Genomic DNA, 18,980 nt, shown 5'->3' on the forward strand with positions numbered 1-18,980 from the left:
ATAAACAACTCTGCATGTTTTATAGGCTCACTGGGATCTGGCAGATGGAGGCTCTGAGCATGGTGACCCACTTCCCCTAACTCCTGGCAGGAGGTTCACTGAGCAATGAGTGCAAATGGCTGCTTTCCAGGAATTGGGGGAACTTATGGGGAACCCCAAATTATCTTTGACCTTGGCATATGACTTTAATGGGACCATATTCCATGCACTATAGACCTGTATCTAAAACATAGTACCTTGTGAACATCCTTCCATGCCAATTAAACACAATCTATAGCATCATTTTTCCTTCCTTCCTTCTTTCCTTCCTTCCTTCCTTCCTTCCTTCCTTCCTTCCTTCCTTCCTTCCTTCCTTCCTTCCTTCCTTCTCCTTCCTTCCTTCTTTCTTTCCTGCCTCCCTCCCTCCCTCTCTCTCTTTCTTTCTTTTTTTTTACATTTGTGGCATATTCCACTGTACAGATATGCTATAACTGGTTTAGCCATTTCCCTGTGATAGTCATTCCTTTTCCCCTATTAAAAACATTGCCACAATAAATATCCTTTTACATGCTTGTTTTAAAGCAACTTGTCTAATTCTTTTCTTAGGAAAGATTTCTGGAGATGAAATTGTGTAGTCAATGAATGTTTTTCAGAGATTCTGACACATAGTGCTAAATGATCCTCGGAGAAAGGTTTTAACCAATTCCACGAGCTGCATGTGAGTAACTGCTTCCCTTTAACTATGCTAATACTGGGTACTCCGTTCCCATGACCTTTTCTCATCCAACAGGACATTCTTGTTTTATTGGACATTTCTTTTTGTTTTGTATTTCTTATTTGGTGAAATTTTCTGTTCATATCCTTTGCTCTTAATTGTTCTATTAAGCTGTTTCCTTTTTTATATGGTTTATAAACATACTTTATATATTAAGGATATTACCCTTTTGTCTATTAGTACTATTTGTATCGTCACAATTTTCCTGATTTGTCATTCACCTTTATTGTATTTGTTTACACTTTAAAATACTTTTTAAGTATAGGATAATAAGATGATTACCTGTGCACCTACCACCAAACTCTAACGAATGTTAACATCTTGCCATATTTGTTTCAAATCTTGTTTTCTTTTTCCTTACCAAAAAAAAAAAAAAAAAAAAAAAAAAAAAAGCAAATACTTAAATAGCATTTGATGTATGCCAGGCACTGTTCTAGTGTTTTACATATATTAAATCATTTAACCCTCACAGTAACCCTATGAGATATGTAATGTTTATCATCCTCATTTTACAGATAGGGAAACTGAGATATAAAGGAGTTAAACCAGTAATTCAAATAATGGCTTCCACTATGAATTCTTACCTATCATATGCCATCACAGATAAACCAGGAGCCACCCATAGTACTGTATTCATTCCAAGGTAATCACTATCCCAAATTTGATGTTTATCATTTCTACACATTTTTACATTTTTAATGTATATAACAACACCACATAGTATTTTTGTATTCTTTTTTTTTTTTTTTTTTTTTTTTTTTTGAGACAGAGTCTCGCTCTGTCGCCCAGGCTGGAGTGCAGTGGCTGGATCTCAGCTCACTGCAAGCTCCGCCTCCCGGGTTTAGGCCATTCTCCTGCCTCAGCCTCTCCAGTAGCTGGGACTACAGGCACCCGCCACCTCGCCTGGCTAGTTTTTTGTATTTTTTTTAGTAGAGACGGGGTTTCACCGAGTTAGCCAGGATGGTCTCGATCTCCTGACCTCGTGATCCGCCCGTCTCGGCCTCCCAAAGTGCTGGGATTACAGGCTTGAGCCACCGCGCCCGGCCAGTATTTTTGTATTCTTTTAACTTTATGTAAATAAGCTATGCTTTATATATTCTCTTTCAAGTTCCTTTTATTTTTAACATTGTGTTTGAGATTTATTGACACATGTATATGTATCCATTCTAATTGTGTACAGTATTTCATTGTATGAGTACACCACAATTTATTTATCCACTTTATAAAATTAATGGACATTTATATTGATTCTAATTTCCCCTATGACTAAACATACTGTAAAGAACTTTCTTATACATGTTTCTTTGTACAGATGTGTGAGACTTTCTTAAGAATATATATATATATATATATATATATATGGAATTGTTGAGCAGTAGGGTATACAGTATATATCTGTGATTTAGCAGATATTGTTCAATTGCTCCCCAAATGGTTGTACCAAATCCACACTCTTACAAGCTGTGAATTCCCACTGTTTCACATCCTTGTCAACACACAGAAGCCTAGTTTTTATTCTGTTAGGGCAAGAAACAGTATTTCAATGTTGCTTTAACTTCCATTCCTCTGTTTCTCTTCATTTGTTTATAACCATCTGAATTACCTCTTCTGTGATTTGCTTGTCATTTCCTTTGTCCATTGTTGTGGTTGTGTTTTTATCATTTTATCACTATCCCTCTTTTCCTATTGATGTGTAAATCTTCAATATTGCCTGGATTCCATATATTTCTAGTTAAATACTTACTATAATATCAATTTCCAGTTTGTGGTAGTGATTTCACTTAGTTTGTAATATCCCTTGTTGTACAGAGATTACAAATTTTAACAATTTATAATTTAGCAATCTTTTCTTTCATGATGTAAGCTTTTTTGGATTATTGAAGGCCTTCCCAACCCCAAGATCTTAAAGCTTTTTCTCCTGTTGTTATTCTAAAAACTTTAAAGTTTTGCTTTGTCACATTTAGGTGTTAAGTACAATTCCCCTGCATCTAATTTATGAATATGATGTGAGGTAGGGATCTAAATTGATTTTCTTCCACACAGATAACCATTCTCCCAGCATCATTTATTAAACAGTCCCATCCTTTTCCTACTGATGTATTGTATTGTATTGTATTGTATTGTATTGTATTGTATTGTATTGTATTTTTTGAGAAAGGGTCTCACTCTGTCACCCAGTCTGGGGTGTAGTGGTGCGATCTCAGCTCACTGCAACCTCCACCTCCCAGGTTCAAGTGATTCTCCTGCTTCAGCCTCCTGAGTAGCTGGGACTACAGGTGCATGCCACCATACCCAGCCAATTTTTGTATTTTTAGTAGAGACATGCTTTCACCATGTTGGCCAGGCTGGTCTCTAACTCCTGACCTCAGATGATCTGCTCGCCTCGGCTGGCCTCCCAAAGTGCTGAGATTACAGGCATGAGCCACCACACTCGGCCTTTTCCTACTGATTTATAATACCATCTCTGTTATTTATCAAGTTACCAAATATGGATTGTTCTATTTCTGTGTTCTCAATTCTGTAGCACAATCTTTTTTTCCATCCCTGCACCAATACTATAATATTTTTAGCTTTCTAAGATATCTTAACATACTATGGTAAGTTCCCTACCTTAGTCCTTAATTTGTCTTGATCTGCTTTACTTTCCATATGAGTTTTAGGATTATCTTGTCAAGTTCCATTAAAAAAAGTATTGAGATTTTGACTGGAATTACATTGAACTTATAGGTTAATTTGGGAAGAATTTGTATCTCTACAATAGTCATACTTTCATTCATGAAAATGGCACATCTCTCCACTTTTATGTCTTCTTTTATGTTTTTTGGCAATTTCATATTTTTTCATATGAAATTTGCATATCTTTTGTTATATTTATCGCTAAGTTTCTCATGTTTTTATTGTGATCATAAGTGATAACTTTAAAAATTTATTTTCTCCAATTGATTGTTGATGGTGACTAGGAACACTATTTGGAATACTGAAGCTGTACCCACTAATATTGTTGAACTCTCGTATTAGTTCTAACAGCCTCTCTGTAGATTTTCTAAAATGATTTAAATAGACAACAACATAATCTGGAAAATAATGTCAGATATGTTTTTCTTCCTTCTTTCTTCTATTTCTTCTCTTCATCTCTCTATATTACATTCTGGGCAACTGTATTAGATCTAAATTTACAATCATTTAATTATCTCCCCAACTGTATTAATATACTATTTGATGTGTACATTGAAATTTTAATCTCAATGGCTATATTTTTCATTTATGGAGATTTTATTTGGTTCCTTTTCAAAGCTGTATTATTTTCTTATGTTTTTAATCTCTTATTTTATGTCTCTGGTTATTATGAACTTTTTTTTTTTTTTTTTTTTTTTGAGCAGAGTCTCGTCCTGTCACCAAGACTGGAGTGAAGTGATATGATCTCAGCTCACTGTAATCTCGGCCCCACTGGGGGGTCCAAGTGATCCTCCCACCTCAGCCTCCCAAGTAGCTAGGACCACAGGTGCACACCACCATACCTGGCTATTTTTGTGTATTTGTAGTAGAGACAGGGTCTTGCCATGTTGTCCAGGCTGGTCTCGAATTCCTGAGCTCAAGCAATCTGCCCGCCTCGGCCTCCCAAAGTGCTGGAATTACAGGTGTGAAATACCGCACCTGGCCAATTATGAACATTTTTATAATCTCTATCAAGCAATTCTACTATGTGACATTTTAAAGGGGATAGCCTGATTGTGTCTGTCCGTGTGTGTGTCTGCTGACTCTTCCTCATGGTGGAATATTTCCTTCTGTGTTTTATAATTTGGGAAATCCAGTTTGACCTGGGCTAAAGGTGTGTCCTTCCAGAGAAGTTTTGTTCCCTTTTAGGGGCCCCAAGACATTATTCTAGGATCACTTTCTATGTTAATTTTTTAGATGTAGGTTCCAGGACTACTCAGGTGTAAATATGAACCCCAAATCTGTATGAGGCCAAATCCATAGTCACAGCCTTTCAGGGGTTACTTTTTTCCTTTCCTGCCCTGGCTAAGACAGGGCTTCTTTATCATTTCCCAGGGTTTGTGTGTAGGTTTTTTCTGGATCACCATTTTTCTGAATGTATGGTCATATTCTTATGGGGCTACTCAGTTTCGACCCCTACTCACACTGTCCCAAGGTTGAGTGTCTTGTCTCTACATGCTCATTAAAATCCAAGCCTCCAGATTATGCAAATCAACACCTCCCCACCCTACCCACGGCAGCTACAGAGCCATTTCACAAGTTTACTGCTATGGTTTTTAAGCTTCTTTTTGTTTTTGGCACTTCGGGTTTCCGTTACAGTAGCCCCCTCTTATCTATGGGGAATACATTCCAACAAGGCTCCTAGTGAGTGCCTGAAACCATGGATATTACTGAACCCTATATATACTATGCCTTTTCGTAAATCTACATACCTCTGATAAAGTTTGATTTATAAATTGGGCACAATAAGAGATGAACAACTTCTCTTTGTTATATATTTGGCTTCTCTTTGGCACATCTGTATTGCCAGCATCATTACTCTTCTGCTTTGGAGAATAACAATTAAGTACAATAAGGGTTACTTGAACACAAACACTGTGATACCACAACAGTCTATTTGATAACAGAGATCGCTAGTAAATGACTAATGGATAGGTTGCATATAGAGCACGATACACTGAACAAAGGGACAATTCATGTCCCCGAGCAGAATGGAGCAAGACAGTGTGAGATTTCATTGTAATACTCAAAACGGTGTGCCATTTAAAACTAATAAATTGTTTATTTCTGGAATTTTCTATTTAATATTTTCACATCATGGGTGACCATGGGTAACTGAAACCATGGAAAGCAGAATTGTGGATAGGAGGAACTACTATACTTTCTCATGCACTTAGCTACATAATTCAAAGACTGTTTGCTGTATTTTAAATTGTTTATTAATAGGAGACTTTTCAGATTTTCTTGTCCATAATATTGCTGGAAACAGAAGTTTCATTTGCCTTTTATCTTTATTTGTGTGATGGGCTAAAAAGTTAGTTAAATCTATCAATCTTCTCCTTTATGGAATTTGTCTTCAGACACATGCTTAGAAAGGCTTTTCCTAAGCTGATTATTTACTCATGCTTATTTTTATGGTATTATTTCTTAACACTTAATATTTAAACTACCTAGAATATATTAAATGCAATAAAATCAAAATCTTACATACTAGCAATAAAGCTATTCAAACAGAACAAAATATAGCTATAACCCAACTACACCGCCTGTTATCTATAATTTACTGACAAGTTTAATACAACTGCAGTTTAGCCACAACTTGCTGACCCAGTGAAGCCACCAGTGCTGTTCATCACACCTAACTTGCTGCTCAGTCCAACCCAATGGTCACAACCCGATAAACCACACTCAACTGAAACCCTGCATAACTACCATCTGAAGACCACCCAACATTCCCAACAGTGCCATGAGACTTCTACCCACTGAGATGTAGCTTTCCCTTCTGTTTGCACATAGAAGGAAAGAAAAGTAAAATTACAGCAAGTGGACTCAAATTGGTGAAAAAAATCTCAATAGGCCCTGCAGAGAACTATCTAGAGTCCTGGGTTTGGAAAGTAAGAAGAAAAGAAAATCCTCATACCCCACAGTGTGAGAGACCTACCTGCCTGTGGGGGTCACTTGAACAGCTGGGCCTGAGACAGGCTGGGTCTGCAGTAAGAGCAAGCTTAGATCAAATGGGGCCAGAAGTCCCCCTACCATCCTCACACCAACCTCAGTGGTGATCTCAGAAGCTCCTTTTTGAGGCCAGTGGGCTCATGGCAACTCTGCCCTGGGATCCTCTGAAGATGAGCTGACTCTGTTTACCTGGACTGATCCAATATGGACCTGTCCTGGGAGTTGAGAGATGCTCATCTCTGCCCCTGCCATGTCATCCCTCCGGTCTCTGGGCCTCGGTTTCCCTATCCGTATAATAAAGAGGCAGGACTTGATTTAGTATCAAGAAAAAAAAAATCGGAATTAGAACCCAGACATTCTGACTTCCAGGAGCAATCTAACAACAACAACAATAGCACAGCTATCATTTGTTTTGAGTGCTTACTGCTTATCAATCTATGAGCCAAGCAGATTATAGATATTATCTTATTCAATCCTCATTACCTTCCTATGAAGTTGATATTGTCATACTAATTTCCCATTTATTGAATTCAACAAATATTTATTGGGCCAATTACTGAGTAAATTGCTTGAGATCAGCTAGTTAGTAAGAGCTGAGTCAGAATTCAAATCTGGCTCTGCCTGATTTACTTACTACACCCAGCTATCCATCCACCCATCCATCCATCCATCCATCCATCCATCCATCCATCCATCCATCCATCCACCCATCCACCCACCCATCCCTCCATCTTTCCCTCCTTCTATCCAACCATTCATCCACAATTTCCCCCATCCAACAACACTGATGCAAGCTCGGTCCATAAGAGAACTGCCTCCTGCACACACTCTCCTCCATCTACAAATTACAAAATCTCAAGTCTCCACACATTTCAGGTTTACCCCCAGCTCACTTTTGTTTTCTAGACTGTGAACATCTGCATAAACTTTTCACTCCACCCTCCCACTCCAAATCTACATTTCTCAGCTCCTTAGAAGCCGACCTTGAGATTCCCTCCCTCCTCCAAGATGAATTCTATGATGATTCCCACCCCCAAAAGATCCTTCTGTGTGCAGGATCCCTTCTCCCTTACCCATGAAGGCTGTGCCAGCTGCCCGAGGTTCCCTCCTGCCAGGATGCCCATTTGATAGCCAGCTGCAGGTGGCTCTTACCAGGTTTCCGACCTGCAGCATCTCCTCGAATTCACTTGTCATGTTGTAGTGCTCCAGCGCCATGAAGAGTGTGTTGAGCACGATGCACATAGTGATGGTGAGGTCAGCAAACGGGTCCATGACCACCAACTTCACTCCCTGCTTGATGGACATCCACAGTGGGCAGCACTCCCAGATCAGGTAGCGCTGGGCGAGGCGGTTCCAGCATGGTGGACACTTGCGGCGAGACTCCTCTAACTCTGAGGGGACAGCCAGTGAGTTAGTTTGATTCTGTTGACTGAGCCATAGGTATCTGGAATACCTTCCAGAAAAGATTTATGACTTGCTTTGGGAGATGACAGGGCTGCTACATGACAGTGGGACAGTGGGGGCAGCAAAGGCCGAGGGAATGGGTGGCTTGTGTCTTGGCTCCTTAGTCTGGAAATATGAGAGAAGAGGGCCATAGGGACAGGAAACAAAGATGGAGGCGGGGAAAATGGGGACAGGAGAGATTATTAGGACAAACGTACAACTGCTTAAGACAACAGTCCCACATAGACCTGGGGACACTCAGGGGAGGACAGGCTGAAAATGATGAAACAGTAATGGGGACAGGCAACTTCGGACACAAGGACACCTGGGACAGAATGGGTAGGGACAGATGTGGACATCTGGGATGTGTCAGGACAAATGGGAGAGGGGATGCCGAGGACAGGCTGGAAATGATGAGAATACATCTGAGATAGGAGGGAACAAGATCAGGATGGGGGTGCCAAATTCAGACTGGAAGGGATGTGGAGTTGCCTAGGGCAGGAATGGCTGGGAAAGATGTGGGATGCCTGGAATAGCCTGAAGTAGATATGGGAATAGCTAGAACAGATACGGGTGTGCTCAGGACAGGATGGTCCTAGACAGACATGGTTATGGTTGGGAGACGATGGAATGAGACTGATAAGCATCTGGGACAGGCCAGATGTGGGAGTGTTTGGGAGAAACACAGACATAGTGATGCCCAGGAGAGAACAAGCTGAAACAGATGAGAAGGGACGGAAGGACAGGCAAGGCTCCACAGAACAGAGAAGGCTGGGACAGTGTGGGGATGTCCAAAGCAGGCCAAGACAAATGGGGGATGCCTGGATCAGGCTGGGATGAAGGTAAGGGTGCCTGCAGCAGAGGTAGGGAGTATTTAAATGACCTGGGGGTGCTGACCTTCCAGTGCGCTGGTGAGGACACTGACTGCGCTGAGAGCCCGCTGCCGTGCTCCTGGCTCCTCGAAGCCATCTATACATGGAACCTGGGGGGTCAGCATCTGGGGCCCGCCTGGCTCCTCCGATGGTGTGGTCTGAGTGCAATCAGGAGATTTGCGTCAGCCTGGGGAAAGGGGTCCTGACTCTAGCTCTAGTCCTGCTGGAGCTGGGGTGGCCAGTCCAGACTCAGGCTGGGGATGCCATCAAGATGAAGGTCTTGATGGGACACTGGATGCTGGGCTTCTCTGTTCCCAACTCCCTCCCAGTTAAGAACTCCCTCCACCCCTCCTGCCAATCACTGTCTCCTTCATTCTCGTTTCTTCTTCACTGCCTCTCATCAGCAGTGATTCCTGAGTGTGTTCAGGAAGCTACATATATCACAGGTCCTCCCTGAGCCTGATGCTGTCATACACATTAGTACATGCAAAAATGATCTGGGAGTCTTAATTGACCACAAGCTTCCTAGCGTCAAGAGCATAAAGAAGCTGAAAAAAAAAATCTAACATGCTCTAAGATAATGCTAATAGAAGGATAAAGTACAATGCTTACACGTGGCTGGTGGGAGGCTGTGTCTTTTGTGGGGGCAGTTAGGCTGGATTTACCAAGAAAACTTTAAATTGGCCCTCCAAGTCCTCATCTGGTAATCTAACTTCATAAATAATTACATATATGCATCAGAAATACACATAAATGATGTTCATTGCAGCACTGTTCCTAATACCATAAGAACAAAACAACCAATCAATAGCAACCATATTCAAATCAATTATAGACACAATCCAAATCTGGGCTCTGATAGACAACAAAGAGAATGAGGCAGTTCTTTGTATGCTCCCATGGGGACATCTCCAAGGCAAACAGTTTGATGAAAAAACAAGAAAAAGATCTGGAAAATGCATACCAAATGATTAAAGTGGACATATCTGGGGAATGGGATTGTTGGGGAGGGGAGAGGGAGAAGGAGGGCCAACAAAGCCTTCACTTCAGCAGGGCCCTGCATGACCACAGCCCAGGCGCTGAGCTATTCAGCATGCAATAGCAAGACTCTGTAATCTTCGCAGGGCAGAGGGAAGATGGGCCTAGACTACCCAGGGCAGAAGAAGCAGGGCATATGGTGGGTACCAAATAGATCTGGGCTCAAGTTAAGGACATCCCGGCCATTGGTAGGACTGCTTTGAAATGTTGCCTAGGGAGGTAGTGAACTCCCAGTCATGGAAGTATTCAAGTGGAGGCACCTGAGAGGGCTGAGGTGGCTGGTGCAACGGTACTACCCTAGGTCCAACGCAACCATGAATTTGGCCAGCTTAACTCACAAGCAAGTTTTAAAGTTTTCCAACTTCTCCCCTCCTTCTTTGCCATCTATCATAGTTTGGTTATCACTTGGCACAAATGCACTCTCTTTCCCCTCCCACTGAGGGTGAATTAAACTTCCCTGCCCTGGGCATGAATGGCTTTCTTTGGACAACAGAATGTTAGTGGACACGCTGTGAACAGAAACCTCAACTGGGCTAGTGCTGTTTATCTTGCTCTTGTGCTCCAGGAATTCTCCATGAAAAGAGCTTCCCCAGGTAGCTGTCACCCTTTCAGCCTGGGCCTCAGAACAAAGACGTGGAGCAGCCCTGAGCCTAACCCACAGCATGGAGCCCAGCCCAGCCAGTGTGCAGTCTGGAGCAGGGCTTCCCAGCTAAGCCTAACCTACATGGGCCACACTGTAGTCAACCTGCAGATAAGTGAGCATGAGAATAAAGGCTTGTTGCTAGATATTGACTTCTGGGGTAGTTTGCTACATGGCATTATTATGACAGTAGCTGACTAATACACCATCCTAGTCCAGGTGGTCATCATCCCTTTCCCAAAACCACTACAACAGCCTCCTAACTGGCTTCTTTCCTTCTTCTCGTCCCTCTATTCTCTGCATAGTAGAAAGGGATTCCTTTAAAAAGTGAATCAGGTAATGTCATTCCTCTGTTCAACAACTCCTCCCATCCTACTCCTCCCCATATTACTCACACAGTATATCCAAACTTTTCTATGGTCTAGAAGGTCCTGCACAGTCCAAATCCTAACTCATGAAACTCATTTTAATGTTTCACCACACCTGGCCCTGTTAGTCACTCTCATCCCTTGGATGTGTCCTCCTCAGGGGCTTTGCACTTGCTATTCCCTCTACCTGAATGCTATTCCTCTGCATCTTTAGGGCTGGCTCCCTAAAATCATTTGCCTGTCAATTTTAATGTTACCTCCTTGGGAAGGCCTTTCCCAAGTATTCTAATAGCCCTCACCCTCATCCCTCCCCTTAGCAACTTGCTATCACATGACTTATTGCTACCTGAAAATATTGATTAGTTTACTGTCTTCCTAACTATGGTATAAACTCCAAGAGGACAGTGATCTTGCCTTCTTTGTTTGCTGATATAACCCTGGAGTCTCAACACTGCCTGGCACTCCACATGGCAGGCTGGCACTAGATAAATATTAGATGGATAAATTCTTGGGAATCAATCAGAAGGCTTGGGTTAGAGTTCCAGCTCTGTTCCTAACTTGCTAGGTGGCCACAGGAAATGAGGATGAAGATTTAACATGCAGGGGGAGAAAAGGAATGGATATTCAGTGTGCGTCTCCCACCTACATCTAGACTTTTGGAACCAGGCAGTCTCATACAAGCAGAGGGCAAAGTAAGTCTTCAGTCCCTACCTCCCAATCTGGATAAACTGAACGTGAGCTGTCTGCTGGGCTGGCCCTTCCTCCCTATCCTTGTTGATTAGGCATCCACAGTGTGCCCAACACTGTGCTCTGTTTTCAGACTAGAAGTGGGCAGGAATGTGTCACTGGGGACCCAGTGAAAGCACAGAAGGCATTCCCAGGGCCTGCAGCCTGCTAATCTCTTTGACTCTTCAAATGTCTCCATCTTGGTTCGCTAATTCCTTTAACTTTGCAAATGACCCTGTCTTGGCCTGCTAATCCCTTTAAGGTTACAAATGGGCCCCACAGAAGTGAGAATGGGTGAAGTCAGAATTCCTGGTAATGAAGTGCTTGAACTTGGATTCCTCCCGACATGTGCAGTACAATGAGATGATTTTCTCCTTAACGAGATTAGGAAATTCTATTAGCGCTCGCAGCTGCTGACCTGATTCCATGAGGCTGAAGCTCCAGGGCTGAACCTGCCTGGTTTAGTGTTCCTGGAAGCTAGACACCCCACCCTTCAGATGGGCCAGGGCCTCCCCAGCTTTACCTAAAGCTGTGGTCTGCCCCCAGGGGTGCCCAGTTTCCTCCCTTCACACTGTGCTCCAGAGGAGTGTGGGACCCTGGGCATTCTGAAGTGTGCCCCAGGAACCTCACTCCTTCCTGCTCACTAATACCGATAACAGATAATACTGATGACTCCAACACCAGGCAAGTCCGGGTCTCAACACTGGACCTAGTTGCACTCTTTCAGTCCTCACCACAACTTGCTGGCGTATAATTTTCACTTTACAGATGAGGAAATTGAGGCACAAAGAGATTAATTAACCTGTACCATGTTCCACAGACTGAGCAAGAGTCTGAGTGGCATGAAATAAGCCATGCGGCTGGGAGCCCTGCATCTTCAGGCCACCCTCCACCTTCCTGGTCAAGCCTCCCATCCATTCTACCTTCCTCTCCAAGTGTACCCTGCAGGCCTCGGGGGCTGAGCCAGATGTTCAGCTTTTTCCTGGGTGGGCTGCTCTGGTCATTGTGTTGGGGGCCCAGGGTCTGCAAGGACACCTGATGGCTGATTGGGCAGCCATGAGTCTGTCATAGGATTGACTAAGTGACCAAAGTTCTGATTGGCCTTTCACAATCTGGCCAGTCCCTTCCTATCACCTTTGGAACAGTCACTGCAACTTCTCTCGCCGTCGCTCCCTCTGTTCCAGCCACACTGACCTCATGGCATCTACTCCAACAGGCCAGGCAGATTCTGCCTCACGGCCTCCACACTTGCTGTTCCTTGTGCCCGGAACAGGCTTCCCCAGATGATGGTCATGGCAGCGTTACTAGCTGTGACATATTTAACTATTATCCTTCTTTATCCCCACCACACACAATATAGACATTTTTTCTTTTTTGATTTTTTTTTTTTTTGAGATGGAGTTGCCCAGGCTGAAGTGCAATGGCGTGATCTCAGCTCACTGCAACCTCTGCCTCCTGAGTTCAAGTGATTCTCCTGTCTCAGCCTCCCAAGTAGCTGGGATTCAGGCATGCACCTCCACGCCCAGCTAATTTTTGTATTTTTAGCATAGATGGGGTTTTACCATGTTGGCCAGGCTGGTCTTGAACTCCTGACCTCACGTGATCTCCCCACCTTGGCCTCCCAAAGTGCTGGGATTACAGGCATGCCCCATCGCACCTGGCTACCTTTTGATTTTTGTCTGTCTGTCCCCATTAGCATGGATGCTCTATGAGGGCAGAGATTTTTTTTGTAAGTTTATGCACCTAGAGCCCAGCACATAATAGGTGCTCAACAAATATTTGGTGAGTATTTTTGGACTTGGCACTGGTGATCGGTTTGAGAGACCAGAACTGCCCTGGTGCCTGCATCTCGGGGCTGGCTCACCGTGTCTGGTGGGTGCTCTAGCATCACAGGGAGGAGGAGGTGGCTTCCTGGGGATGTGGCCTCTGGGTCACCTGCCCCCAGTAAGGAGACCACTCCATTGCAGTCCACTGTGCTGTTCTTTTTGCCATTGAGGGCGTGGCCAGGAGTCGAAGTTCCAGGACTGGGCTGTCCCTGGGCACTGGTCCGGCGCAGGGGCCAGGGCACCAGCAGTGATGTGTGGTGGCTCTCGCTGTCCCCCGCTGTGCTGTTTTCATCATCTGCAAAATCTGTTTCGGAACCCAGGTCTCGCCGGCGAAAGGTGAAAATGCTCCCGCGGCTGGAACGTGGCTTCACAGAAGTCCTGCTGAGGCCGTGGGTGAGGCTGAGATGATTCTAAGGGCACGAGGAGAGGGGACACGACCATGACATGTGCTCTTCATGTGCTCCCAGCCTGTCTTTTGTGCCATTGGCCTCAGCCAAACTTCTCGGAGCATTGAGGGTTTTTTTTTGCCACACAGGAACTGGGTAGGTTGGGCCAGGGGTACTTGGAAAAGGGGATGTGGGGTTAGAGATAATCCTGTATCTTCTGGGATCTCTACTCCCCTCAAATCTATGTCTCTGGAGCTGGGAGCCTGAAACTTAACTGGGCTTGGAGTTAGAGCTCAGGTTGGGTAAGGGAGAAGGAGGCAGGAAGGCTCCTGGTGTTGCAGACAGGCCCGGTCTGAGCAGGACCTGGGGCACTCGGAATGGCCCCTCACTCTTATGGGCATGTCCTTGAACTCCTACCAACCCATACCATGGGGCCTCGTCCCCCGGCCCCAGCTCCAGTGCTGGGATACTGGCCTCAGGTTGGGGATATCACAACACCCAAAACTAGCCTGTCCCTCTGCCCAGAGCTCCCCTACTCTAAGGAAGGCCATGGGAAACAGGAAGGGCAGAGAGGAGCAACCGCGGGGGCTGTGACTGTACAGGGGCCTAGCATGATGGGCTTTTCATGCCAGACCCACCCTGGAAAAGCTAGAACCACAGCTGGGATTACCATTGCTCTGGGACCATCTTCTGAGTCAGACTTGGGGAGCCTGTCCTCCCCACACTCCTCAGTTCCTGAAGACATCCGTTTTCTCCTCTTGCTTCTTCTCTCATGGCTGTTTACTGGGGCCAAAGGGGACATCTCCAAGGAGCTACGGGACACGGAATCCACACCCCTGATGGTGAGGGCCTGGAAAAGAGTGGAGGAAGGGATGTTTCCATCATTGAGACTTTGTGCAGCCTCAGGCTCAGGCAGGCCAGGCAACTCTCAGTGACTTGGATTTCTCTATCAGTAAGTGGACTTGCACACCTACTCCAAAATGACGACATCATGGAGATAAACTCAGACAGCCCCACAATATTCTGGGAAAGATCAAGATCCAGGAAGGAAAATAGGAGTGGCTAAAGTGGGCAGTCTTGGAAGAGGGGAGTGTGTGGAACAGGTGGGAGGTGGGTGTGGATGAGCAGAGAAGTGGCAGAACCAGAGGGCAGAGGCTCTCCTAGAAGGTTTAGCTGGCCAAAAGTGTACTGGAAGATGTGGCATGGGGCAGTGAGAAGAACAAGTGGGTGCTTCTAATAGCTCACTCTATAGCCAGCCTCCAGGCTCCACCATGTGGGGGACTGGGGACGGCTAGGGCAGCATTGTCAGTGCTTATTTTCTGAGACAGCTCTGTTCTCTGACACTGGACCTTCTTCACTACCCCACCAGAAGGCATCCCTTGACCGGAATAAACTATGTGCATGGACACACGGATCTCTTATCCAGCATGCACTGTGCTCACCGAGACCATCTTCACCCAGGAGCTACCACCCAGCAGGCACCATTTTTACCCAGCTGGCGCCACTTTCATCTGGAAGACAGGATGACCATAGGAACAAGTTTACCCAGCACAAGCCCCACTCATAGGACCCACCTTACCCAGCAGATGTCACTTTTACGTGGTAGGCTCCTCACTAACAGGCATGTCTTAACCCAGCAGGTTCCAAATTTTTACTCAGCAGATACCACATTCACAGAAAATACCTTTACCCAGCAGGGACTGCACCATGCCTGCAGGCACCAGCTTTACCCAGCATATACCCCACCTATAAGCACCCACAGTCAGGTGAGGGCTTAGAGGCTCCTTGGTGGCACTGCTCACCCACCTCGTGTTCTTTCTTGAGCATTTCCATGGCCTCCTGGAAGCGCTTTTCCTTCTCCTCGGTCTCAGCGATGGTGGCTTGGTTTTGCTCCTCATAGGCCATGGCGACCACGGCCAGGATCAGGTTCACCAGGTAGAAGGACCCCAGGAAGATGACAAGCATGAAGAAGATCATGTAGATCTTCCCTGCAGACCTGAGGGTCTGGGGGAGCAAGGGGGCAGAGGTCACCCTCACTGGGGCCCCTACTGGGTTATGGCATTTCCAAGTCACCTGGTCTAGTTGTACCAGGAGTTCAAATAGCCATAGCCTAGGGAGGAGGGTAGAGATGTCCCACCTATAGAGAGGGACATGTACTGACCTGCAGAGAATGACCTGCACACAGTGGGGCTGTGTCCCACCCAAGGAGGGAGGCAGAATGTCTCACCCAACTCAGGGCATGCTGTGCCCACAGAGGGAGAATATTCCATCCTACAGGGAGAAAGAGTGTCCCACTCACAGAGCAGACAGCATCCTATATGAAGGGACTGGTGCTTCATCACCAGCAAAAAGAAAGTTCCTTTGCTTGCGGATCCCTTCTCCCTCAGAAGCAAAGGTCCTTGTCCCCTGTCCCCTCCAAAGCTCTCACCAGTGGGGAGGCTGCTGGGGCCGCTTCTGGCTAGTCACTCGTGTAGCCTGGACCCTGAGCCCACAGTTGCTGTCCCTCTGTGGGCACACACACCTGCTGATAGAGGCGCTCCCAGCAGTCCTGCGTCATCAGGCGGAAGAGTGCAAGAAAGGCCCAGGCAAAGGAATCGAAGCTGGTGTAGCCGTGGTCAGGGTTCTCGCCTGCCTTTAGGCACCGGTAGCCCTCGGGACATGTCCTGCAGCCACACACAGAGACTTTGTTCCATGCTGTCAGGGGTCTGCTGCCCTTGAGACCCTTGCTGGGCTGGACTTGTCGCCCTGGGCAACCCAGTGTATGCCCCACTGCTCTGTGAAGCTGAGCTTCACAAGCCTAGTGCCACATGGCTGGATCCTGCCTCTGTGACTTTGTTCGTGCGTGCCTCCCACTGGGACACTATCTTCCTCTTTACCTATCTGTACTCTGCTAGGCCTAAATCAAGCTCCCTTCTGCCCATATGACACACCATCCCCAGCTACTATTAAGTTGCCTCTCCTCACAGAGAGGAAGCATGCAAGCCTGGCTCATGTCTCTTCCTCTGCCCGTCTACCCCATGAGGAGTTGCGTACAGCACGGGCATGGGGAAGAGCAGGGTTGGGGAGAGCAGAGAGCCTCGGCTGAGCTGAACGGGATGAGCCCAGGGCAAAGGCAGGGCCATGGGGTTGAGAAATGATTCTGGAGGGGATGGGTTGGGGCTTGGCCATGTCAGGAGCCCATTTGCACAACTGTGCACACAGTCACTGGTTCAGTGAGGCAGATCCACAGTTCACAGAGCTGGAGGTGATAGCCTCTCTCCCAAAGAGGAAATGCTGGTCTGGAGTCATGTGTGCATGTATGTGTGTGTGATACACACACACATACACACACACACACGGACTTAGCAAGTGGATGGATGCATCCAAGGGACCTCTGTGTCTTGTTAATGTCCCAAGACCTTTCAGACAATCTCTTTGGTGACAGGAAGGAGGCAACAAACTTGGTACTTCTCCTTTGAGGTGACCCTCTGTGATCCCCTTCTCCAACACTCCATGGCACTGTCACACTGATCCAGACCCTGGTGTGCACAGGGCCCTGGAAGCTGCACGTGGCTACTGGGGCATCTCAAGGAAAGTCCAGGCTGCTGGGGAAACCACATTCACTCCAAGGGACAGCTCAGCAGCGAGGCAGGGAAGACTGGAGCTGGAGGGAGCAGTTCTGGGGAGCTTCTGGAAGGGATGGAGTTGGGGGTGGGCTGGCTGGGGGGCTGTAGAAGGCATCCCGAGCTATCCCGCAGTCCCAGCCCACCTTCAGGGCTCCGTTAGCTCTCCCTGCAGCTCTGTCCCTGACCTTTCTCCAGCAGCTGTCTCCTCTGTGCTGGGGGCAAGGTGGGAAGCTGGGGAAGGGTCCTGGCAGGGAAGGGAGACAAAAGAAGGCCTCACTGTCCCTGGGGTCAGGGCATCAATAGAAAATAGAATCAGTTGAGAAAACACCAGGAGACTCCCCTGTCAGGACAAAGAGACCCGGGGCGGTGGGTGCCACATACCCAGCGTCAGAGCTGTTCCCACACAGCAACACGTCGGAGGTGCCGTTCTTGAGCAGGTAATTTTCTGTAAGAGAAACATCATGCTGGTGAGGGGCACGCTGGCCCAAAAGTTTCTCCCTTGCATTCAGGGTTTTGGGGAGGTGGAGACCTCACTAGTGGTCTTCATTCTTCTCTGCCCCTTCCCTGCCCCTACCCTCTGCCTGGCCAGGCTTCAGGCAACTCTGGCTGTGCCTCTGGCCTTCCTCCTGCTCCTCTGCAGGCATCCTGCTGCCAGTGTCCCCAGAAGACACGGGAAGCCTTAGGCAGGGCCTCAGCTGTCCCCACAGGAAGCTTCTGCACCCCACCCGAAACCACTCAGGGGGCCCACCAAGGTCAGGAGGCAAGGGTCTGGGCAGAGTTCCAGCTTGGCTGGCGAGTCACCATGGGGCCTTGGCCGGCTACTGCCCAATTCTGTACTCACTTCCATCACATAAAATGGTAGAAGTGATGCCTGCCATAGTCACCATGCTAATGCTGTGGTCTGTTTGGATGGAGCTGCACCAAACAGGACTGCCTGTCTTGTCCTCTCCTCTCTGTGGCAGTCATCAGTCCCCAACACTCACCATTACCTGGCTTTGTCTTAGGCGACAGTTGTCAAAGCGTGGTCCTCGAACCATCATCATCAGTGTCAACTGGAAACTGCTCAGAAATGCAACTTCCTGACTGCCACCCAGACCTCCTGACTCAGAAACTCTAGGGGTGGTGGGGCCCAGAAATCTGTTTTCCAGAGCCTTCTAGGTGACTTGGGTGCACATGGCAGTTTTAGAACCACTGTTATGAGGCCACTGCTGAACCACTCACTGAGTGTCTATGTTTCGTTTTCCAAAGTGGACTGCTGGTGTATGTAAGAGGCCCTAACCTCAGAATGGCCCTCAGAGTCATTCTGGCCCAGGGTCCTGTGGCCTGGAATCTGGCCTCGCAGCAGCATGTACCTCTGAAACAGACCAATGGCTCTCGTCAAGAGTGGTGCTGGCCCTCAGCCTGGAGAATGGAAGTGTGAGCCACAGGGCGGTGAAACAACAGAGGGGCTCACACAACTTGGCACAATCACTGGGCTTGTTCCAACTCCCTTGCAGGGTTCTGGGGTACACGTACATGGAATTAGCATCCTGGCAAGGAACACTGATGTCAACCGGGAGATCTCCATGCCAGCTAGGTGGGGCTTCACTCTGAAGCCTCATCAACTACTCCGGCTCCGTGTCCAGCCCTTTCCTAAGCTGACAGTCTGTGGG

The 18,980-nt window shown here is 46.7% G+C and overlaps 1 protein-coding gene across 5 annotated transcripts in view; it reads right to left on the bottom strand.

Moving 5' to 3' along the window:
- Window positions 1–18,980, bottom strand: part of LOC105480210 (sodium voltage-gated channel alpha subunit 5) — a 102,707-nt gene that overhangs the window by 43,445 nt on the left and 40,282 nt on the right. For all 5 annotated transcript variants that reach the window (XM_011738775.2, XM_011738773.3, XM_071091458.1 and 2 more), the window contains exons 8-14: window positions 17,710–17,773; window positions 16,245–16,386; window positions 15,530–15,727; window positions 14,394–14,573; window positions 13,376–13,747; window positions 8,765–8,897; window positions 7,577–7,815 (exon numbers count right to left, since the gene is read on the bottom strand). In XM_011738775.2, the coding sequence (XP_011737077.2) occupies window positions 7,577–7,815; window positions 8,765–8,897; window positions 13,376–13,747; window positions 14,394–14,573; window positions 15,530–15,727; window positions 16,245–16,386; window positions 17,710–17,773 (1,328 nt within the window). The remainder of the gene's footprint in view (window positions 1–7,576; window positions 7,816–8,764; window positions 8,898–13,375; window positions 13,748–14,393; window positions 14,574–15,529; window positions 15,728–16,244; window positions 16,387–17,709; window positions 17,774–18,980) is intronic.

Source organism: Macaca nemestrina, chromosome 2, assembly GCF_043159975.1.
Source record: "Macaca nemestrina isolate mMacNem1 chromosome 2, mMacNem.hap1, whole genome shotgun sequence".
Taxonomy (NCBI): Eukaryota; Metazoa; Chordata; class Mammalia; order Primates; family Cercopithecidae; genus Macaca; species Macaca nemestrina.